General features: G+C 33.3%; 1 protein-coding gene across 2 annotated transcripts in view; it reads right to left on the bottom strand.

The window, feature by feature from the left end:
- Nucleotides 1–3,809: 3,809 nt before the first annotated feature.
- CCSER1 (coiled-coil serine rich protein 1) overlaps nucleotides 3,810–25,004 on the bottom strand; it is a 739,559-nt gene continuing 718,364 nt past the window's right edge. Inside the window, exons 9-10 of one of the 2 annotated variants that reach the window (XM_007450018.1) lie at nucleotides 22,275–22,352; nucleotides 3,810–4,924 (exon numbers count right to left, since the gene is read on the bottom strand). In XM_007450018.1, coding sequence (XP_007450080.1) covers nucleotides 4,865–4,924; nucleotides 22,275–22,352 — 138 coding nt within the window. In that variant the 3' untranslated portion in view covers nucleotides 3,810–4,864. The remainder of the gene's footprint in view (nucleotides 4,925–22,274; nucleotides 22,353–25,004) is intronic. The other variant, XM_007450017.1, reaches the window with a different exon arrangement.

The following is a 25,004-nucleotide window of genomic DNA, read 5'->3' as shown; positions in this document are numbered from 1 at the left end:
CCTGCCGATGCAGGGGATACGGGTTTGTGCCCCGGTCCAGGAGGATCCCACATGCAGCGGAGCGGCTGTGCCCGTGAGCCATGGCCGCTGGGCCTGCGCGTCCAGAGCCTGTTGCTCCGCTACGGGAGAGGCCACAACAGCGAGAGGCCCGCGTATTGATTAAAAAAAAAAAAAAAAAAAAAAAACCAGTGAATGTAACAAAAAAGAAACAGACTTACAGATACAGAGAACAAACTAGTGGTTACCAGTGGGGAGAGGGAAGGGGAAGGGGCAGGATAAGGGTAAGGGATTAAAAGCTACAAACTCCTATGTATAGCTTGTAAGCTGCAAGGATATATTGTACAGGACAGGGAATACAGCCAATATTTGGCAGTAATTTTAAATGGAGTTTATCCTGTAAAGCACTGAATCGGTATGGTGTACACTTCAAACTAAGGTAACATTGTAAATCAGCTATACTTCAATTAAAAAATTAAAAAAAATAAAAAAATAATAAAGTGCAGGCTCTAGATCCAGAGGGCCTATGCTTAAACACAGCCTACTAACTTTCTAGTAATGTAATTTGGTGCAAATTTCTTAACTTCTCTATATTTCAGCTTTCTTGCTTGCAAAATGGTGTCATGTAACAGTAGCTCCGCTCCCTCATAGGCTTTTGTGAAGAATACTTAAAACATGTAAAGCCTTTAAAACAGCACTTGACACATAGTAAAATAAAAAAATGGCAGCCATAATTAAACGGCAGAATGATTTAGAGTAGAATTTAATTATGCCTGGAGAATCCTGGGAATATGGAACTCGGTTTCCTCTTCATGTGAACAAGTTGAGAGAAAAGAAACAGCTCTATAGGCTAGGGGACTGATGTGAGTAAAGGCACTAAGACTTGGTAGAAACAACACAGTCTGTTTGTGGAACAGCAACAGAACAGATAAATCAGGCTGCAGGTATTGGATTCAGTTTTTCTTATATGTTTTCTCTTATGGGAATTTTTCTAGTGTACTTTTTATATATACCAAATGGATGAAAATACAAAACAACAGAGATTTTACATAAATAAACCCACATCCCAAATATCTTAAAACTAGACATTTTATATTCAATAAAATACATAATGAGGTATATAGTATAACTGAAAGAAGAAAACGAAGAATTTACTCTATTCCAATTAGTTGGATTATCGTTCCAACAGGAGTAATTTTGTATAAATAGCAAATGGAAACAAAGAATGAAACAAGTATTTATAACTTTAAATATGACATATAAATTTAAATAAACTGACCGTCTCTTACGTGGTATATTACAGCATATGTCAATTAACAAAAACTTTATTTTAAGGAATTTTAATTTTTTCCCCCAATTGAATCACAAATTTCTTGACTTTCAAAAACTGCAATTCACGAAAGCTTGCCTTAAGTGAAAAATAAAGGGAAACATAATCTTCAGGAAAAGCAGTCTCCTAACTCTTGCCTCAAACTGTTTTGAAACATTGAAAACAAAGAAAAGAAACCCAAAACAAGTGCAATTTTGGTCAGATGAACTTTCTATAAGGTCTTCTCCTTTCAATTAAAGAGAAATGAAAAATCCAGGACACTGGGCTTCATTCCACTCCAATATAATATCACTTTCAGAATGAACTGTGGAAATGGAGCAGGTGAGAAGGGGGAGTTAAAGCAACTGGCTTTTTTCCAGGGGAAGTAAAAGAAGGGAGGTAACCTTGGTAACCTTGCCAACATAAAAACTAGATCTTCAGGAAAATAAACTAGTAATAGCTGCTGGAAGGAGGGTCCTTATCAATGGAAATTATAACAGTATGCTGCTGGTTAAGGATTGATTTGAGTAAATAAACTTAGAATCTTTATGAGCATGGCTCCCTGAAGAATTCATATTATTGGGATATAAAATGAAGATACTTCATCAATGAAACATTTCTCCCGCTGTGTGAGGTAACCCCATAAAATCTCACTTGGAAATCTGATCTCTTAGCTTGAATCAGAGAGTAGATTCCAAAGTGGGATCAAAGAACTGGGAAAGCTGTCCCCAACCTGGCAGACCTCTTTCCTCTTTCACTGGAGCGTGATGGCCAGTACCTTTGAAATGATTAGTATAAACTTGATATTGGCTAAGATCTATGATTTGTATGAGTCTTATTTGATCATCTGACCTTTTGTGCTTGCTCACCAGATATTGCATATTCTTTTTCATTAAAAACTAGCAATAAATTTCCAATGTATACATCACATTCTACTACAAGATGCTTTTCACTTTTAAAAATCAAACTAATTTAAAGTTTTATTTGGCTTCTAAAGGTTACACTATGATAAAAAGCATTAGAAAAACAATATAGAGTATGGGTTTATGCATATATTTTTTACTTATGTTGTATTTGCATTACTAAAACAGAAAAGTTAGATTTTCAGAGATTACTCATTAATTTTCAGGATCCTATTCTTCAAATTCATGTGGCTACAACCAAAATGGCAGTATGATGATAAAGATCTCCAAAAATCATAAAGTTGTATAAAAATTGTACTAAATATAAATTAAACCCTGAATCTACATTAACACAGTGACTTCTTAAAACATATATAAACCATGATGCAGAGAAAATTAAAATCCGTGTAGCATATTTACTGCCAAACGACGTTACTTGTTCTTTCAAGTTTACTCTGGTATTCTTAGTGGAAAAAAAGGTACATATAAATCTCTTTCCAGGTCAAGAATCTTGCCAACTTTATGAAGAAGAAATCTTCCATGAAGAGCCTGAGTAAAAAGCACAATCTAGAACTTTTAATGTCTGTTAGAAAAGTTACATGAACTTGAGAAAGTAACTCCACCTCTTCAAATTCCACTTCACTCATTTGGAAAATAAATATAATTAAGCTTGTTCATCTCTTATTTTTAGTTAATTATTGTCAGGGTATTTCAGACAGATATGGAGGCATAATAGTATAGCATAATGCTCCTTTCATCAATAAATACTGATGCTGCACTATTTACAGCTGTCAGATATACTATTATGTTTCTTGCTACTTCTTTGAGAAACAATCATCAACCTCAGTTTTGTTACACCTTGGAATACAGTGCAGTAATTATAATGGTTCTTGCACATTTTTCTAAAAACTAATCATGCCATTAATCCCTATTTTTAATTCACGTTTAATGTAATCGAAGAAATGTAAAATATTTTAATAGTTAAATGGACAAACTACATAATAAACATTTCTGGAGAGTCTGAATATATTTCACCATGAAAGTAAAATTAACCTAGAAACATGTTCATTGATGTATATTCAGCACAATCCCATTAAAAAAGAAAAATTACATGAAAGAAAAAAAAAAAAAGGGTTTCTGAGGAAGCAGCCTGAAATGTCTTACTGGTGTTAAAGAGCAATCATAAAATGGTAGCTTTTCAGGTTAGGTGGCTTTTTTGTCTGTATTGACAATTTTTGCTACATTGCTTTTGAGGAAAGAAGTACCTTTCTTTATTGACTTAATCTACTTGCTAATACATTTCTTTTTTCCCTTGCATCCTAGTCAAAATATCTTTAATTGAATGCTTTCTTCTTCAAAATGATATTGACCATTCAAGCTGATAAAAATCTTTATCAGAGGAGTGCTTTATTGCAAGTAATAGAATTTCTTACATTATCTACATTTATGGGTTTCAAATGTTAAAATAAGACAATAAATAGAAAGAGATAAGAACAGAGTAAAAGAATAAACTCTAGAAAACTGTTAGAGAAACAAAAATGTTTTCATATCTTGAATCATAAAAGGATGTTTTAAGCAGCAAAGTCAACAAGGACACATAGTTTTCAAGTAAATAAATATATTTACAGTTTTATTTTAATACCATGGTTTAAACCCAACATTTGATCATGCATATTGTATGTTACATAATAATTCAAATAATTTAAGAAATTTTATAGCGTATTTCTAAATGTTACCATCATTAACCATGATTATTTCATTTCCTGTTTAAAAAATATAGGGAATTCAGTAAAACCTGCTTTCCTCTCCTTAGCTCTATGGCTCTTCTGTTGTCCTGCACCACAACACTGAGACATCCTTTGGGTTCTGTCACTTATCCTTGCAATAAACTACAACACTCAAGAGTGTCTTGTTGCTACCCAGCCATTTGATAATTAAAGTGAGCTATTACAGAAAGATAATAAACAAGGACACACAGAAATCAGGCAGTGATGCCAAGTCCAGGAGACAGGTTTGTTTTTTTTTTATGACACATTCAACCAACTTCCCTCAATATGAGGTCAATAGGCAAAAAACTTCCTTCACTTATTTACAGATAGAAGTAAGTTTTTTTACTTTCTACAGTTAGAATAAGACTCTTCATGATTTATTTCGTTTGAAGACATACTGTTTTCATCTTTTGATCTCAATGCAAGGGAAAAACAGAGGTAACTTAGTTCTTCGGTAAGACCTGTCACACTAGGATGGGGGAAACCAGAAGCACTGTTTTGAAACTTACTTAATGTGCACAGAATATATGGTGAAATTAAACAGACTATAACCAGAGAGACAAATGACATGGATGAGAAGGTTGAACAAAAAATATGTCCTGCCAAGTGGAATATTACACTTCAGAATAGCTGCATATAGAGACAATTTAAAAATAAGTCTATTTTTGTTTTAAAAATACAATAAGGTAGGAATATGTTAGCTTAATCTACATCCATTAATATTTTATGCAATTGTGTACAAATGCAAAAAGTATGAAATATCTGGAATGGAAAGATTTCTGTATTACATACTCCGAGAAATAGCTAACACATGAAATAATGGAAAACTGATTTCATATTTAGCATGTCAGATTTGTGATACATTTCTTATCAAATAATGATTTAACCTAGGTTGAAATATGTACTGGTTTAAATAAAACTTCAGTGCATGTAGGATTCCACAGGGCCTTGAAAAGAAGAAAACAAAAATAAACAAATGAATGACATCAAATTAATAAAATGAAAGGAAATTTTACTTAATATGAAGATATAAAATGTTTAAACACAAATTAAAAAAACACAGACCAACATACCAACATAACTCTATTCTACTTATGACTTTCTAAGTAAAAATTGCTATTAAAACTTAAAAAAAAATATTTATATTAGTAATGTTTCCAGGCTCCCAACTTCCAATTAAATACTTTACTACCAAAAGCAAGGTGAAGGAGTGAAGACCAGTTAGCAAAATTTTATTTCTCTGGTTTTGTAAGTGGAGTAGAAAAACGAGTTTTCCTCAACTTCTTATGTATTCTTCATTTCCAAAAAACTAAATGATTAATAGGTAAGTCCATCTGGCTCTCCTTTTTGTAAATCTTTTTGTAAAGCTCCAAAAGAATTTTCAATCTGTTGCAATTACTATTATTTTGAAATCTCTATACTTTATTGCAGTTTTATGTGATAGGAAATTAAAACATTTCAAAACACTTCACCTTTAAAAAAAGGAACTCCTTGTCCAGGTAATGAGTATAAAAAGAAATATAGGATCCAAGAAGTATAGAATGTGGCAGCTGCCTCCAAGGCATGTAGAATTCGGTTGGAGAAATAGAAATGAATATAGAAAAGATGAGCCATACTACAAGACAGTAAGTTCTATGTCAATACATAGGAGCTATATATATCAATATATAGAACTGATAACAATATCTAGTACTGACAACTACAGGATAGGTTATATAGGACCAGTAACTGCTGAAATTGTTCTATAGAAAGAGAGATCACTCCCAGTTTGAGTGGCCAAATCAAATGGGAGTGGAGCTGGGCCTAAAAAGAGAGATACATTATAGGGGAGGGGCATTCTAAATAAAACAGTTAAAAACAAACGAACCAAAACACTGAACAACAATGGAGACAAGAAACAGCAATTTGTGTTGGAGCAGCTTAAGTGGAATAAAAGGTTTATGTTTGGGAACAGTTAGAGCTAAAATTGCATAAGTAGGGAAGGATGTAATTTTAGCAGCTATGACGCTGGTTTGAGGAATGTGGATTTTATCCTTTAAGCCTTAGTGAGCCATTAAGAGAGAGTTTTAAAGTAGAAATACAACACAGTGTAAGCTGTGTGTTTGTGTTTATTTCTTTTAGATTTATCTGTGGTGCATATATAGATTAGATATATAGATTAGAATGTGTAGAGACTTTAAGTAGGAAGCCAAGACCAAAACTAATGTGAGTCAGTCCTAAAGCAGCAAGCAGTACTGGAAGGTGACTGTTCTTCATAATCTGATTTTTCCTGTTAAGAGGCTTGTTCCAGTTTTGTGAACAGCTGACCCATCACTCAGGTTACAGCTCAAAAGCAACGTCCTCAGGTCTTCCATGATGAGTCCTTTCTAGACACAAGTATTCCTACTTCACCTGACGTCATCTCTTAACCTCATCTTTCTGCTTATTTACATCATGGCCCTCATCACTGTGTGAAATTCTTTTACTAGTTTCTTCATTTCTAATTGATTTTCTGTCCTCATCCACTATAATATGAGGTTCACGAAGAAAGAAAATGTGTCTATTTCACTGCTACCACCTCAGTGCCTGGAATACCTTTCTTTTATTTAAAAAAATGACTGTATAAATGAAAAAGGGTATAATATCTTGAGATGAAAGGAAACTCAGGGCTATACTTGTATGCTGTACACAGAAGCACATACATATTTGCCAAACAAACATGTTCTTTTTTTTAAAAAAAAAAAAAGCCTCCAGAATCATTAAGTCTAACAAACATTTAATAGATACTCAGTGTTTGGTTACCTGTTTCCCAAATGCTAGTTGAATGAATGTAAAAAGACAGAGGAAATAAATTTCAGAAATCTAGAATCTGTGTTCCCGTGTATTTTATGACTCCTGACATTCATGTTTTTAATAAAGCTCTAATACAGATCCACCTTTTAATATTTTAAAAAGTGTCAGTAAAAATGAAGGGAATAATATAATAGATTGAATATGTTCAGAGACACAAATGTCATGAAGTATACGATACTAACATTTCTCTTACTATGAAAGTTTATAATACTGTAATACTTGTCATGTAGTGAGAATGAAAAGCCCCAATACTTCTCTGTCCTTTTTAGCTAGTATAACATGAAGCAGGGGAGGGGAAATTACCAGGAAATATTAAAGCTCAACTAATGAGAATAAATGGTTCCCCTTAACTAGTCTGTAGAGACAACAGTAATTTGAAAAATAGGGTACGTTTTTACGATTAACCACTCCGGGGATATTGATATTGTAACGGCTTTACACCTTCATTGTTTCACTTATTAATATAGTCTAGAGATTATTCCACTCCAGAACATTAAGGTTTCCTCTTTTTGCAGGGGGAGGGGGCTCTACAGCCCCCATTTTGTGAATGAGCCATTAGTACTAAACAGTCCCCTATTGGTGGAAATTCTGTGTTGTTTTCATCTTTAGCTATTACAGATAATGCCCATAAAGGAAAACCTTATAGAAATGCTATTTGGTATCTAGGAATGTGTATGTTCTGGGTCAATTTCTAGAGGTAGTATTGCTAGATGGAGAATAAAACCATGTTCAATTTTGTTAGATTTTTCAAAATTTCTCTCGATACAAAATTGTAATAGCATATGACAATGCCATTCTTTAAAAGGAAAATTCTTGAGAAAAGTAAAAAATGTTTAAAAGGTCACATGATTGAATGATATTCAGTCATTTAAATTATGAAGTAAAAATTTATTAATATTACAGCACAATAATATCCATTTTAAATGCCCAAAATATGTAAACACATACATGTTTATATACATGTAATATATTTATAGATATACTATAGATTCAGTGTTTGTATGTTTATTTTAACATAATAAAAATCAAAATGGAGGGAAAAACTTTTAAAAGAGTAGAAAGTAATATATACACTCACACCAAGTAATTTTGTGTCTTATAGTTGGGACAAAAGTCCCAATAGTGAGTCATTACTGATGCTCCCTCAAAGAAGAAAAATTAATCCTTTCAGACTAAATTAGAATTTGTAGCAACTTTCCCATAAATTAAGAAGACTTTTAAGTAGCATTTTTGGAGCAATATGAAGTGTTTCTTGTAATCTTAAAACTTGAAAGACACTATTATTTCTAATTCTAGTCTTAGGCTAAAAAAAAGAACAATTCATCAATTTTTAGGTTATACTTTTCTAATTCAAGAAAATACTGAACCTGTTTAGAGTATTTTTCTTTTTGAAAATTACTCTGTATTAGACTAACACTTAGACAAATTTTCCCCTAATTTGATGGAGTAAATCCAAATCTGTAAGTCCACTTATAAGCACGAAGCTCATAAAGTAATGACAAATCTGAAGTAATTCTGATATGTAAAGAACTATGACTCTTTTAAGCACTCTGAATTGCAAATTACACTCTTTTTGGTATAAATTTTCTCTATAGTAATTCAGCTACATACATGTAAAATTCTAACCACCATCTTAAAAATGTGGCATCACATAAGAGTGTAATTTTCTGATATTCTTACTTCATAGAGCATGACATTAATGTTACATGTGGCTCTTTTTAAGGAAACTTCCTATAACACGTTATTCTGAAAATTCCAATTCCTCTGCCTATTTGGTATGAAGCCAAACATTTATGGAAGTTTTTTTTTTTTCTTTCCCTCTCTACAGTTATTTATGAGTTATTAAAACACTTTCCATCTTTATTTTGAAACACTACTAATCTAATCTTTTAATGTGTTTTCCCTAAAATGATGACTTTTTTTATTGGCAGACGATAGAAGCTAGTGAAGGCAAACAGAATTAGCCACCCCAAAATATGTCTCTTTGGAATAAAAATTACACTGAGTCAATTATTTTTAAGAAACTGCAGACACAGGAGAAGCTCTGAAAAGTGACTAAAGTTACCCTTTGTAAGAGATATTTACGTTTGTAAAAGGGCAAATCTCCATTTGTAAGAGTGTCTCCCTCTCTGCACCAGGCAGCAGAGGATGACTAAATCTCTAGAAACTCTTGTCACAGTGGAGAAGGCACGGACTTACATCTAACAACCTTACCCTTGTTTACTGTGTTTTTCCTGGTAACCTCCCATAACTGGCTTCCCCACTGCTCAACACCTTTCTTTTGTCTCTAGCTGGAGATGGTATTTATAGTGTTGGCTTGGCCATTTCGGGGAGTTAATGTATACAGGAGATATACGTGGTATTAAATTTTTGTTTTTCTCCTCTTAATGTGTTTCATTACAGTGGAGACTCAGTCAAGAACCTAGACAGAGAGCGGGAACATTATTTTTCTACCACTACAGTTTGGAGACCCGTGATGGGGCTTGCTGAGGCACCATACTTGCTCTGGAGTCTGCAGATGGGATTCTGGAAAACTGGCAGAAGTTGGCTAAGGGTAATAATTCTTACTAAAGGCAGATCTCCTGGATCTGTCTCTATAGTGCCTGGTTCAGAGAGGAAGGTAAGCATTTCTTGTCCCTTCCTTTTCAAACTTAGATTAAAGGGAGAAAATACCTGCGTGAATTAGTTTCTTGGGTATAGCAACTTTGGTAAAGGTTTTTTTTATGAGTACTCTTGTTTTATATTGATCCACTTTCCTCCCAGACAGACAGTAATTATTTGCTTTTATCTCTGTCTTTTCTGTCATTTGTTATAGGGAGGAGAACCATAGCCTAGAGAGGTTTTCCTTCTATTTTATTCTGTGCCTTAAAAGCTTGGCCTTGCAACCAGTGAGAATATTCTCCCTGGGATCCACCAGTCAGAAGATGCATGTGTCAGCATGCATCTAGTGGACAGCCCAATAGCAGCATTCTCATTGTCCCCCCCACTCCCCCACCAGCTGCCAGCGGAGTTTGTCATAGGGGTCCCAGTCCATAGGGGGCCTTTGACATCTCAAATTTCATTGTCTCTTTAATGCTGGAAAAGTCCCATTCTAGTAGCACCTGCCTGGTGTCACAGATTAGCGGGTCTGTAACTGAATGCACCACACGTTCTCACGGAAAACCGGAGACACCATTTTCACTACACCATTCTTACCACTTGTGACAATGGAGGTCTTTGCTTTCTTAGGCTAACTTTGGGAGTGAATTTTCAAGATCTTGTGATGGCTGCAGGCTTTGTACACTTTTTTGGGATGCCTCTTGCATCTATGTTTAAGCCATTTATTGGTTTGAGTTGCTATTGAGATATATAAGATCGTACTTGTCAATGGCCAGATGATGAATCCTTTGAGTTGGAAAAACCTCTACACTCGAAAAATTTTTAGAGAGCTCTCATTCTAACAACTGTCTTTTTGGTACTATGGACAGACCAGATTGAAAAGAGGACACTAAGAATTGAAATGGCTTGCCTTACAGACTCCTTTGACAAGATGAAGTTACAAAGCCTCATTAACCACAACTTTCAGAAGATCCTATCAAATTTAGAGAACAGTTAGAAAGATCAGTGGACATCCACAGTCACATTCCCTGGAACCCTGACTGGTAGCTAAACGGTGTTCTTCCCACCCATGATTGTATTGTACTTAACAGATAAACCAGATGGCCTCTTGGGAAAACCCCCTCACAGATGAAAGAGATGACCAGAATTTCTCCCAGGCCCTCCTACAAATGATCAGGAAATGGATCAGCTGGAGGCTGATGTTCAGGTGCTGATTGAAACAATAGCAGAGGCTTTTCCCCCTTAAGGTTAATTGGTCTAAGGTTGAATTGTACACTCAGGAAAAAAAAAAAGGGGAGCATTGTAAAGCCTTTGTTGAATGCTTTATATAGATTTTTTAAAGGCATACTGCATGAAAACCTAAAGCTCCAGAATATAGAAGTCTTGATTTCCATCTCAGTTGGAAATCTTCTACCTGATATAAAGCAAATTGAAAATAATGTAGTTGAATGGGCAGGTCAATCCCTTGATATAATTTAGGCTACAACCAAATTCTTTGAGGAATTAGAAATAACTTTGATTTTCAAATCTTTGCAAAGCCAGAGTTGCAGCTCTAGAAACAATTCAAAGTCCACCTATCCTTTTTACCCACGCCACCAAAGGTCTCCTATTCATCTCAAAATGCTTGCAAAAGGATCAGGACATTGGAAACAGTACTATCCTGCACCTAAGAAAAATAAGGAAAGTTTAAATAGTAATTATTCCCGGCCTCCGATAATATGCAAATATACCCCAAAACTCAATTTTGGAGAAAATCTGGATACTTCCTGTGTTTCTGAAATGTAAATTTTCTACCCCATCTTAAAAATTTTCTACCCCTTCTTCTCTAGGACCTAAGAACCAATCCTTGAAATGTAAACTTTAGGGAGATGTTTCTCATCAGAAAGAGAAAAAAGGAGTTATTGGAAAATGGGCAAATGAAAAATTCCAAGTCTCTTCTTTCACAAATACTAGTAGGAAAAAGGAAAAAAGAATCTTTACCCATCTTAGTGGACAAACTTCCAGAAACACAATTTGGACCCAACTGTTCTCTTATAAACTAGTGAGTCTCTTATAAACTAGTCAGGTACTAATATTGTATCTGACTCATAGCTAAAATTTTAAAATGAAAGCTATAAGATATATATTTGTATCTGTATGTTTACACATGTCTATATATGTATGTTGTAGATGTGTGGTATTTTTCTACCTCCACATGTTATTGCTAAAATTAATCTGTAAAAGAGCTCTATTTAATTGACTTAAAATAAGTGCTTTATAAATTAAGTATTCCTAAAACTCTCAGAAACATAGAAACTAATCCAATTAAAAAAAAACACAGAATCTTGGATGATCTCCAGTAAATAAAGCTAGTTGAAGTTTGTTGGTTTAATTAAAATAGACATGTCTGCAGTGTCATTAAATATAATGCAGACATCCAACTCTCATTCTGCTTCGGTTTACTAGTTGAAGAAAGTTCATATTACCTCTGTTAACAAAATTTGTAAACAAGAAAAATAGTTTAGGATGATGTCTGACTTTGTCAAATATCTCACAAAGTTTTCATGAGCAGTTTAAACATAATTGTTGAGAACAACTGAAAAAGGGTAAGAGTTTTAGGTGAATGTTTCAGCAATAATTATGTATTATGGTACATCTATTTAAATAGTTTCCCAAATCCTTTTGGTAACTTCAATCCTTAGAATTTTGCTGAGTTAAGTGACAGAAATTTATCAAATATACAGATTATTTCCAAATAAGATAAAATATTAAACATCAATTATTGAACATAAGCTTATCTACTTTTGGCTTCCTATTATAGAGGAACTAATTGTATTTGTGTTTGTTAGTAAACATTTCTTGTGTCACGTCGAAAGATTTTACTATTAAAAGGAGCACATGCTTCTAAAATTATAAAATGTATTAATAATTAATTTGCCAATATAAAGAAAGCTGTAGTAACATACAGTTTATAATTGCTTACTTTTTAGTTTTCACTATAAAGTTCATAAGGGTTAAAAATTCTAATTAATGTGATTAAAACTAGTAGAAACAGTAAGGGAAACAACTACAAGGAAAGTAAGATGAGTTTTTGGCTAAGCAAATGTATGAGGTATGAAATTCCTAGAAATCTGATCTATACTGGTATAAAGTAATTCTATTTATTATCTTAAAATGTCAGACACATAAGCAAATTTCCTTGTCAATTGCATTGTGATGCACTCTCATCGGATCTTTAACAGTAGCTATTTTTAAGTATTTGTCATTTACAGACAGTTATTATTTCACTTTCATGCTTTTGCAAAGTGCTTAATCTTCAAGGAAATTCATGAAAAGGACTCTAACAAGCACTCTAGAATACAAATTCCTGATACCTTTAAGATCATGAAACCCAACTAGGTAAGAATTGCCAGAAATAATGCAAGAACTGGATTAATGAAGAGTGAGATTTAATAACATGGGAATGAATGAAGTGATGAGGATGAATATAATTTTTATGACTTTTTGTTTGAAACATTGCTGGTTCTTTAATGTTTTGTTTTTCTAGACTTAAGGAAACCTTTTTCTTTTCTCTTGACCTAAGTATGAATTAAAGCAATTTGGCAAAGTATGACTTTGTGAATAAAGATGAAACAAGTACTTCTTCTCCCTAGCTGATCCCTCCATAATTCAGAAACTGTATTTTTATACTTATTTGCATAAATTCAATAAGACTCTGTTCTTATAACAGGACAAAACTGGAAACACTGGCTATATTGCCAAGGCTTTGACTGAAATGTCATATTTGAGAATGTGCCTAGAATCAGATGACCACATAACTTTAAGTTTGATTTTATGAAGCCAATAATGTCCCTTAGAAAAATAGCCTGGTACCTTGCTTACAGGGTTCCCAGCAACTTTCCCAGGCGAATAAGGAAGTTCAACTTTCTGGCAGGTACAGTAACCTCAAGATATTTTTATACCTTGAGAAGAGATATATATATATAGGTTTTGCAGGCAAAGTCTGATGGCAACATTTTGGCTTGGCTTCCTAGCCTTGAGGCTTTTAAAGGTTCAATCTGTGATTCTTTATGAAAGTTCTAGCAAAGCAGATTTAAAAAGAACCTGTACAATCATTATTCTTGCTGCACTTATGTAAATAATCAGGCCAAGTTTAATGAGACTAGACCTATTTTGCAAATGTTTTAGTCTTATTGTGATTGTCTTTGGTAAAAATGAGAGTGATTATAGAGGGACACGTTTTAGTAGCATACCTTTGTGGATATTAGATTCTAGTCCTATTATTATTATTATTATTATTTTTTTTTACCTGCAAACTGGAATGGAAACTTTCAGTTTCCTCAAATATCTTGCTACAACTCTTCAAACTCACTTGCAATTTTCTCCCACCCTTCTAACTTGGAATGGGTGAAAAGAAAAGCCCTTTCCTAAAGTTCTGCAAACTGAATGTGAACAATTTGATATAAACTTCAGAGAAATCACCACAACAGCTCATGTATAGACAATCTTCCATGTTTGTTGATATGTGGGACACTCAAAGTTTACCTAAACACCTGATAATATCAGAGACAACCAAACTGAAAAAGATGCTTTGAGCCTGACATATAGAAATCTTGACTGGCTGATGCCTGGACTCAGAAACTGAGTTATAGTTTGTTCTAATCATTAATCTTTATCTTTCTTTTTCTACAGAGATGCCTCTTACTAAGTACCTGATTGCATGCACAGTATAGACCTAACCTTGGAAGACCTTTTGCAAGACTACTCCTGAAATGAGACACAACAGTTTAACTGGACTGACCTATTCTCAGGACTAAGACACTGGTTCAGTGAAATAGTGGATCAATTTATCAACTCAGCTTCTGAACTGTGGGACTTCTTGGGGAAGTTTTAAAGGCAGGACTTAAGGGGAGCAGAATTTGACACCCTAAAATATGTCTCTTTGGCATAAGGATCATCTTAAGCTGATTATTTCTAAGTAATTGCAGACACAGGAGAAGCTCTGAAAACTAAATAAAAGTTACCCTTTTGTAAGAGACATTAACATTTATAAGGGAAATATCTACTTTTAAGGGTATCTCCCTCTCTATACCCAGAAGAGAGGACGATTAAATCTCTAGAAACTTTTATCAATGGAGAAGGCACCAACTTAAATATGCCAAACAACCATACCCTTGTTTATTCTACTTTTTCTGATAACCTCTATAATTGGCCTCCCTGCTGCCCAACATCTTTCTTTTGTCTTTAGCTGGAGATAGTATTTAAGAAGGTAGCTTGGGACATTTCAGGCGTTAACCCAGTTTTCCTGTGTATCTCCCATCTATACCAGATGTATACATGTTACTAAACAGGTTTTTGTCTTGTTACTCTGTATTATAAGGGTGTCTCAGCCAAGAACCTAGAAGGGTAGAGGGAAAATTATTTTTCTTCCTCTATACAAGTATTCTCAAGTTCCAAAGTATGAGTTAAGTAGTTGAGAAACTTCTTGATAGAGAAAGACCATTACGAGTGCTAATGATCTTGACAGATACTAACCTATTTTGTGCTGCTGAAATCAAGTTACAAGTAGGAGACTGTCAGAGAACAGCAGATATCATAAGAAAACTGAAGGGGGAAAAAATGAAGTAATTTAATTAATTAAATCTGATAGCCTGATTAAACAAAGCCTCAACCATGACAAAATAGAAAAGCCATCAGTTGGTATAATGAAAAAAATAAAGTACTGTCACATCGTTATGCTAAGGCAAAAAATTGTCATGATCATTTCAATTTAGAATATATGGTTTTATGATTTCTGCATATTGAAAAAGTAATGTTTTTAGGGAGTCACTGTGACTATTACCTTTAAAAACATTTAAATATTAATTTATACAAAGTATAATATAATTGGACCACAAATATATGCAGCCAATATCTGTATGAATCCAATTTAATCATATTAAAATTCAAAAAGCCATTTAAAACATATTAGTGCATAATTTAATTCTTATTATATACATACAAAAGTTTAAAAAAATTTGCATCAAATCCTACCACCTATAATAAGTACAGTAAATAAAAGTAGATTCTTTTTTATACCTATGTCATACAGGTGTTTCTCTGTGTGTACTGAGAGACTATGTGTTTTGGTGTATATATATATATATATATTTATCAATATAAATATTTTGTATTTATATTGCAAAGATATGTGTGTATATATATATATATTTAAAGAATAAATTTCCTTTTACAGATTTTCCTGATTGTAGACATTAAAGGAAACCATTGCTTTCCCTAGAAATATAAATCTCCAAAGATTTACATTGAACAAGTACTTGAAGAAAGTCTTAGAGCTTAATACAAATTATGATTAGCTACAACTGCATAGTACATCATAAACAGATATTGAGAGATGCATATACATTGTGTTTTCTTCCTTCAGAAGGGACCCGCTATTATGCAACGCCACTTAGCACACTGGAAAATACTAAAATAACTAAGTTTTCTAAGGCAAATATTTGAAATTTTGAAGTTAGATTTCCTATAGAAATGGCAATCTCTGAGATGGAAGTAGAAGTGGGTTGGGAGAAATTTTCTTTTCAACAAATATCTACTTTTCTTCTCTCCTGTCAATGCTATCACAGAGTCAACATAATTTTAAGCAAATATGATCATCACTATTAGTAGATGAAAGGGAGCAAAATATACTAGCACAAAACATGCCTCTTTGGCAAATGGATTATCTTGAGCTAGTTATTTTTAAGAAACGGCAGGAGAAGCTCTAAAAAATGGAGAAGTTACCCTTTGTAAGAAGAATGCACCTTTTTTAAGACAAACCTCCATTTGTAAGGGTGTCTCTCTCTCAGTACCAGGAAGAGAATGACCCAATCTCTAGAAAATTCTATTAATGAAGAAGGCGCCAACTTAAACCTGCACAACAACCATACCCCTGTTTACTGTGTTTTTCCTGGTAACCTCCCATTACTGCCCTCCCTGCCCCCATCTCCTTAGCCTTCAGCTGGAGGTGGTATTTAAGGTGGTGGTCTGGGCCATATCAGGGAATTACTCTTTTCCTGGGTACGTCCCACTTATACAGGAAGTATACATGCTACTAAACTTGTTTGTTTTCTACAGTTATTCTGTCTCTATTATCGTGGCAGGCAGACCTCAGCCAAGAAGGTTAGAGGGAAAGTTATTTTTCCTCCCCTACATAATTTAAGCTATATAAAATATTCGTGGGTGTGCTCTTTTGCTTTGTTTTAATGAATATTTTTACAATTATAAGAATTTTCATAGTTAACACTAAGCCTTGCTATTTTCCCCATGAGAATTTCAACCACAAATTCACTTAACGAAAGAATTATCAGTTAACTAACACCAATTCTATGTAGCCAGAAATGAATCAAAGACCTGGAGACATTCCATGAATGATCTAGCTCCTACATAAAGATTCAGAATTTTAAAAGGAACCATTCAATGCAATACTGTTAAGGACAACTGCGCGTTGTCACCCATGTTTTAAAATCACTGGTTGTCTATGCTGACTTGCATTAAATACGTCTTCTAAAAGGCACAAAGTAGTCACTGCAAAATATTTGTTAGATATAACAGAGAAATATAGAATAAAAATGTAGGATAGCAATACGTACTTCTGTATGATTTTTGTGAATAAAGTAAAACCATACTGATTTTTAGGATTATAAAAATATCACTAGAGTCTTAGTTAATCTATTCATTTAATTTTCACCAATTAATTATTGAGTGCTTTCTTTATTTGTTCACTGTTAGTAGCACACCTCTAATAAATGGGATGTGCTGATATACAATGAAGTGTAACTATACATTTAAAGTTTATAGATTAAGCTCTGCCTGGGCTGGAAGAAGAGTGGTACACAGAGGAGGATGGGGAGAACGCATGCAAAAAAAGAGAAGAAAAGCAAATGTAATTTACATAGTATAGTCGATTCGACAGTTTTCTTCTCAGTGCCCCTAAGTGAATATGATCGAAGAGGCTGAGCAGGCTGTTCCCTCAGGTGGTCTGGGCTCCCCTAACGTGAGTCTCCTGATGCACTGGGTCTGATTCTAGGGTTTAATGGTCCAGAATGCTTTTTTTTTTTTTTTTTTTTTTCCATATTGCAGGGCCTCTAAATGAAGCCAACTATTCTTATTCTAGGCCTGCAGCCAAGGTAACAGCAATTTGTTCTGACTGAGGGTCTTTGAGGAGTTGCGAGGAGCACATCACAAAAGGATTTCTGGCTAAAGGTGATTTTTCACCTCACCTCCTTCAAGTCTCACATCTCACACCTCATCCTCAGACCTGCCCAGGTCACTCTATTTAAAATTTTTGGATCGTAGCCCTGACCACATCCCTACATTCACAATTATCTTTTCCCTGTGCTATTTTTCTCTTTTACATTGCATTAGTAGCTTCTAACATACCATACACTTCATTATATTTTTTATTTTAAGTATAATAAAGTGCAAGCTCCCTGTGGGATTATTTGTTGTTTGGTTAAAGGATGTATCTCAAGTACCTAGAACAAGGCCTGGCTTCCAGTAAGCACTTAGTATTATTTGTTGAACGATGCATGTATGAATCGTCAAAAGTGATGCCCTTAGAATTTCACCAATAGATAAGCTGATTCCTCCATTAAATATTAACAAGCACCTGTGGCAACCGATGTTGCCAGTGTTTTTCATCAATGTTCTTATATGGAAGTCACCTTAATGTAATATGAGAAACTGTAGTTCAAAAGAAAATCTAGAATATATCATTCAGTTTTGAAATCTGATTTTTTTAATTTGTAAAAATTAACAGAAATACCTGAGATAAGTAAATATTAAAGAATGAAGCATATTGGGGAAAGGTACTCATCTACTAAACACTGGGGCACACTGATATTTGATCAGGATAAGCACTGAATTTAAGAAAGATGATAGCAACGAATGGATCCAAAATAGGTTTAAGAAACTACAGTTTATTAGCAGCTGGATGAGGGAGCCTAACGGACAGTTATTCAATTCTTAGCATTAGGCTTAACCCATAAGCTGACATAATGTGTTAGCATAACACAAAATATTCTCCTGCTCTAACAGCTCATAAAACAATTACAGTAAAAACTAATTACTTTTATTCCTTACATGATGAACTATTTCATATGTGTTAGAACTCCCTGCACACTACTAACTGCCGGGAGGGATCCAAAATTAAATCTAAGAAAAATAGCATAAATTGAGAATACATAGGTGATTGTTTTGAGTTTTTCAAAGTGTGTATCCATAATGCAACTAGTTAAGTAGAAAGCTGCACTTACAAAGTAAATCCCACCATTTGGAAAATGCGTTAAAATATTTGGAGAACACACAGTGCTGTGAGCATACATTTCCAAACTGATTTATGCTTCACTCATACATGACAGACAAAATGTGTGATGTCACAATTCGGTTGATTTTAAATAGTCAAATGAAAACCATTAATGATATTTAGACTAACAGTGATTAATAGTATTTGATGAAATACCTGGTAGCTTTAAAACTCTTAAAGAAAATATGAACAAAGCATTCCTAGTTCAACTAAACACTTCTTTTTAAATATAAGTGTAAAACATATACTAATGAAAGGAAGATCTTCTTAAAACTTTAGTGCTTCTGCCTCTAAGAGGAATCTAGAGATCTGTGACAGTTCTGAGTCAAGTTCAGGCACTAATTGAAAGGAAAATTTACACCCAAAGTCAGTCAGCCACATTTAAAATGACAATCTTCTGTAGACCATCAAAAGGAAGTTAAAAAACTGTCCATAAAGGTGTCAAATTAGTAAAACGAGCTGAATTTTCTGCCAGAATATAAAATTTCACTGTAACATTTTGGTTGTTCATGCTCAATTACTTTAACCAAAATGTTATTTGCAGTAGTTCAAACTATAAAGTGTTTATAGGCAGCATATGTGCTTTGTTGAAGAAGTATCTACTTATACAACTGACGTAATCAGAAGAATCTTGCCTACCTCTTAATGTAATTTTGTAATTGGCAACATTGCTGCCTGACAAAATCTATTCATATTCTCTCCAGTTTTAATAACTCAAGAGACACCTAAGAAATTATTCTTTGATCTTTCAATAAACTAAACCTGTGCAGACAGAGAAGGGTGAAAGAGGTTAAACTGGCATTGATTATTTAAGACACATTCATCATTTATTTAACAATCTCCCTCATCACAAGAACTACTGTGTTTACAGGCCCTTGCTCAGATATTCTGAATTTACTTTTTTTTTTTTTTTTTTTTTTTTTTGCGGTACGCGGGCCTCTCACTGTTGTGGCCTCTCCCGTTGCGGAGCACAGGCTCCGGACGCGCAGGCTCAGCGGCCATGGCTCACGCGCCCAGCCGCTCCGCGGCATGTGGGATCTTCCCGGACCAGGGCACGAACCCGTGTCCCCTGCATCGGCAGGCGGACTCTCAACCACTGCGCCACCAGGGAATCCCTGAATTTACTTTTAAATAATTCTTGCCATGTGCATTAGAAATCAGAGCACGCTGTACTCTAACATTAGTTTCAAGTCTCCTGATAAATCTGTTGCAGGCTAGAAGTTGTTTATTGTACAAACCTTTGAACTTATTCACTGTAGTGGATATTTGGAAATTTCTTTTAATAGTTTTCATTATAATTAATATCTTCTGGGGATTCTATTTCCTTTCTTAAGCAAAATGTGTGGTAACAGCTGTCTTCCCAAGGAAATTATATTAATAGATACTTGTAGTCCCTTATATTCTGACATTCACATCATTGAAACATGATCCACAATGATCTGTAAAGAACAATTTGTGGCGAATATTGAGTTTTAGGAAAAAAATGAGACAAAAAAATCATCCATAATGTGCATGATTTCTACAAGATTTTTCATTTTTTCTGATAAATGCTATTGCAAATTACAAATACATATAGCATATAGTTGGTATATATATATTTGTGAAAAATTAAAATGTCAAATTATATTTCCTGAGAAAATGTGAGCAAAATGTTATAAGTCAAAGGATAATGATTCTTATTGAATATAAAAATGTAAAAATTGATTTATAAATAGATATTGAAAAGTATAGAAAATATATTTCAGTCATGAAAAAAGTTACACTATTGATGAATAATATTCCAAATAGTCACACAATTTATCACATTTAAAATGCTTTACTTATTTCTATTTTGTTTATTTAAAATATTTCCCTCCCCAGGTTTTTCAATACAAATTGCCCTAAAATCTATTACAACACTTACATCTAGTTACTGGCATAGGGTTCTAGATGCATACTTTTGGTAATTAACTTGCTGATTGTGATGATTGTCCTACAATATATCACCAGGAAGTATAAAGTATGAAATCTTTAGAACATATCATTCTATGTTAATGACTACCCAAATCATATCAGAAACTTGTACAAGGTGATCCTTTAAGGACTCACTACCAAAAAATTATTACTCTTTAACCAGTAAAATACATTAAGCTCTCACTGTCAGATATGAAAAGAAGCTACGAATGATGAAGAATTAAGTATGATCATGGCTTTTTAAATTTTTATTTACATGTCTGGAGAACTAAATAGCATTGATATAAGAAATTTTGTAAAAACAAGAAAAGTATGGGTCATAGATATGCATTAAAATGCATAGGAAATTGCTAGTAGCTACAACTTAGCTACCTCCCCTATTGGATTATTGTGGTAAACCCCATTTGAACTTAATAAAAACCATTTATTTTTAAAAATATTAAACATTAATATCATTTAAACATATAGCACTGGTATTCAAGAAGTATTGTAGTCAGAATATTGATATCTAGAATATTTAGGTATCTAGAATAAACATTAAATGAATGTAAAGAATAACACAAAAGAAAAGCATAGCTTTTAATGTTTTTTTAAATTAAAAAATAATGTACATAAATATCTGAAAACAATTTTTTCTGGAATTGAAAACTTTGGTTTATATCCTCATAGAGACGGCTTTATGTTAAATATGTTAATATACTTTGAAAGGCAACACAATGGTAACATCATATTTATGTTATAAACACAAGGACATGCAGATAGACATACATTTTATCCTTATACCCCTTCATGAAACTTAAAATTCTCTCTTCTACTAATACTTGTCAATAAAGTGGTAAAACTAATATTGATACATGTTTTTTTAAAAAGAAGAGATTTCTCACAAATGTCAGATACAAGATAAAGATGTTTCCATCAAAAGGAAATTTAAAGTCATGAACTTAGGCAAAGTGAAAATTTCATTGCTTTATTTAAGATAGGTATTTGAGTCAAAGTTGTCCAAAATCATTTAGTGTTACTAGAAGCCATCTTGTATTAAAACATGTTTTGTAATCCTATTTTGACAGTTCAACAAGTATTTCACACTGAGAAAATGCTAACTTTCAACTAAATTACTTTCTGCAACCTGCACCAAAGCCCAAGAGCTAAAATAGTATTGTAAATTTCTCTGCAAAGCTGTTTCCTTTTATGTGCCAGAATGTAAAAATGATATGCTTGGCCCTTAGTGATTGCAAACATAATAACTTTATCAAACAGTTAATAAGTTAGTACTCTCTTAAAAATAAATTGTCCTAGTATTCTAATATGTCTCTTCCACATGTCTGCAAATTCACTAATTCAAAAGACTGTATTAGAGTTGTTGGTTTAAAGAAATTAATAAGACACCGGTACGCTAGGCTAGTCGGTGACTGTAATTATCTTTTTCAGTCCCAGAAGGTATTTGGGGATTATTTAAGAGCAAAAGATGAATGGTGAACCACTAAATCCTATTAAATCAATGCATGGGCACAGCAGCAGCAGAAGTAAATAAGCTGTGGAGGTCTGAATACCAATAAAAAAGATAAAAATGGTTTTATATAGCTACTTACATCATAGCCTAGAAGTTCAGTTTGTGTGGATTTATCTACTCTTGAAGCAAAAGCCTTCTGTAAATGCTGAACTTTGTCCTGCAAAAAAAAAAAAAAAAAAAAAAAGCAAAACCAAAAACACATTGTTGGTGAGTCATGTGCTTCTACACTAATATTCCCCACTAATTAAAATTTGGTTACTGTACAATTAATGATTCTATGTGTGCATACTTCGCTCTGGCGGTGCTTTACTTGTCAGCTTAAACATTTAGAGCTTTAAATTTCAGGTCATAATGACTCCATCTTTGGCATCTTTTCTTTTAGTACAGGAACCACTGAGTCAGGATCATGGTTGAATGCTAGAGACATGATTTGCTTAAGTGTGAGATCAAATGATTATACTGTTTTTTTGTTAGCTGTTGTGTTTGGTTTGGTAAATTAAATTGATAGGATTTTACAGATCTCATTTCAGAGCATTTACATTTAAAATCCAAAACATTTTCAGTAAATAATACCATCCAGTGTATTCCATTTAGCATGTTTATTTTTTTTAATCTTTATTTTCTTGCTTCTTAATTGTCTCCTTCTGGAATCTACACATTTAGAAGTCTGTTGTTTAAGGGATCTGACATGACTCCAATCCTGTTATAACTAAGAGACATAATGCATGAAGGATGTCTGGGATTTCATAATTCAAATGCAAATGTACTAATTCTGATTAACTAATGTGACTGGACCTCTGGCTGGGGTCCTCTTATTACTAAATGTATCACTTAAAAGGAGATCGTGAGCATAATTATTGTAATGTGTTCATTGTGTGTCTGGCACAGCTGGAAGTGCTATACTCACATGACCACATCTCATCTTGGGAGTTTTACTACTATTACCACCCATTTTGAAGGGGAACAATACAGTTCACAAAGTTTAAGTAGTTTCCCAAGAAGTTCACGTGATTCCACTAGATTCTGTTTTTGCCTTAAGTTGCTTTAAAGGAGAATTTGTTTCCCTTACTTGGTCAATAAAATAGCTGTATAATATCTTAATGGCAACAACTGATTTAACTCATCATTTAACTTCTTCGAGGGAGAGACAGTGGTCATCACAAACCCTACGACCAACATACAGAACTTGTTTCCTGTCCTCCCCTCTGCCACCCCTCCCTTCCCCTCTCCGTTCACCCTCTCTTTGCTTTAAATTCCTCCTGAGATATGCAAGTTATCCAAGCTGTTGAACAAAGCACATACGTAATTTAGGTAAACATAATTTGACACTGAAATGTATAAAAGAAGTATTTTATGAACGATTAATGTCCCAACCTTCTAACTTCCTTATTACAAAACTTCTAGTGCTGCTATTCAGACAAAAATGAAAATGGAGATTAGATAACTCAAGAAGATATAATGTGAAAAGGGAAGGTTTTAACTGTTTGAAAAGGATAAGTGAAAATGTGGCCACATTTTCCAAAATAAATTTAAAACAAGAAATAACAAGCTGTGTTTATTTAGACTCCTTTTGGAACTGGGAAGAGAGCAAAAAAGGTAGTAGCGGGTAAAGGAACAAATAACATTTGCTCTCAGTGAATGGTTGTTTAGAAAAATTTTTGAAATGGGTTGGAGTCCTAAGTATTAGAAAAATAAGTTATAAATCTGTAGGTATACAAATGTTTGTATATGAATCAGAAACTACACTCTAATGCATACAGTGGGGAAGAATAGATAGCAAATACCCCCATTATGCTTTCCCCACATTTTTTATTTTCAAGGGCTTCCACTCTGAAGATAGGAGTTGAAAAGGACTGGTAAACTCTGGTCCATTGGCCTGAGTTTTAAGACTAAGGAAATTTAAATCAAGATAAATGAAAAACTCGAAAAGCTTCATTAACCAAAAGCCTAATAAAAGCAAAACAAATAAACCCTAAATAAAGGATAGCTATCTTCAGAAGTTTTAAAAGAGAAAAGCACAGACATTTCTAACGAAAAATTCACTGCTACTCCCTTTTGCAGGCATTTCCACAACAAATATACCATATTTATTTATTATGTATACACTTGTATGCCATATTCAAATGTGGAGAATAAATTAAATGTTTCCAATTGACTTAGGTGCAGAAAATTAAGAATTAAATAGTTCAGTTTAAGTTTATTTTATTTAGTAGGAAGAACATATATGAACCTTTATGATAATTTCTATAACAGAGTTAAATAAAGACTATATAGTTGTTGGGAGATAAGTCTTAATGAGTCTTTTGAATTTCTGAAAGACAGATGGAAATATATGGATTGACAAATTTAATATATAATAACAAGAGTATTATAGACAATAAAATAGAAAATATACAACAAAAATAACTATTACTAGATGATGGAACTGCAGATAAATTTTATTTCTTATGTAAGAAATGAATATATACTAATTGCCTATATATATATATATATATATATATATAATAGAGGAATAGAAACAAAGCATCATTATATTTTCATTTCCACACTGATTTGACACAATAAACATTTTGATTAAAATTGATTTATTTCAGTATAGAGAAATAGACATCTCACCTTTCTGATGCAAAATGTATTTGCACACCTTAATTCATCTATAATTTTTATTAAATGCACATTATGGGTGTTGTTCAAGGTACAGGGGACATGAAGGGGGGAAAAAAATAGCTTCTTTTATAAAAAAAAATAAAAAAAAAACTTCCAGTGTGGAAAGATAGAGAAATCAAAGACAATTAGTACTCAATATATA

This window comes from Lipotes vexillifer, unplaced genomic scaffold, assembly GCF_000442215.2.
Source record: "Lipotes vexillifer unplaced genomic scaffold, Lipotes_vexillifer_v1.1 scaffold178, whole genome shotgun sequence".
Taxonomy (NCBI): Eukaryota; Metazoa; Chordata; class Mammalia; order Artiodactyla; family Lipotidae; genus Lipotes; species Lipotes vexillifer.
Note: the sequence above shows the minus strand (reverse complement) of the source record. Positions and strands in the feature narration are given on the sequence as shown.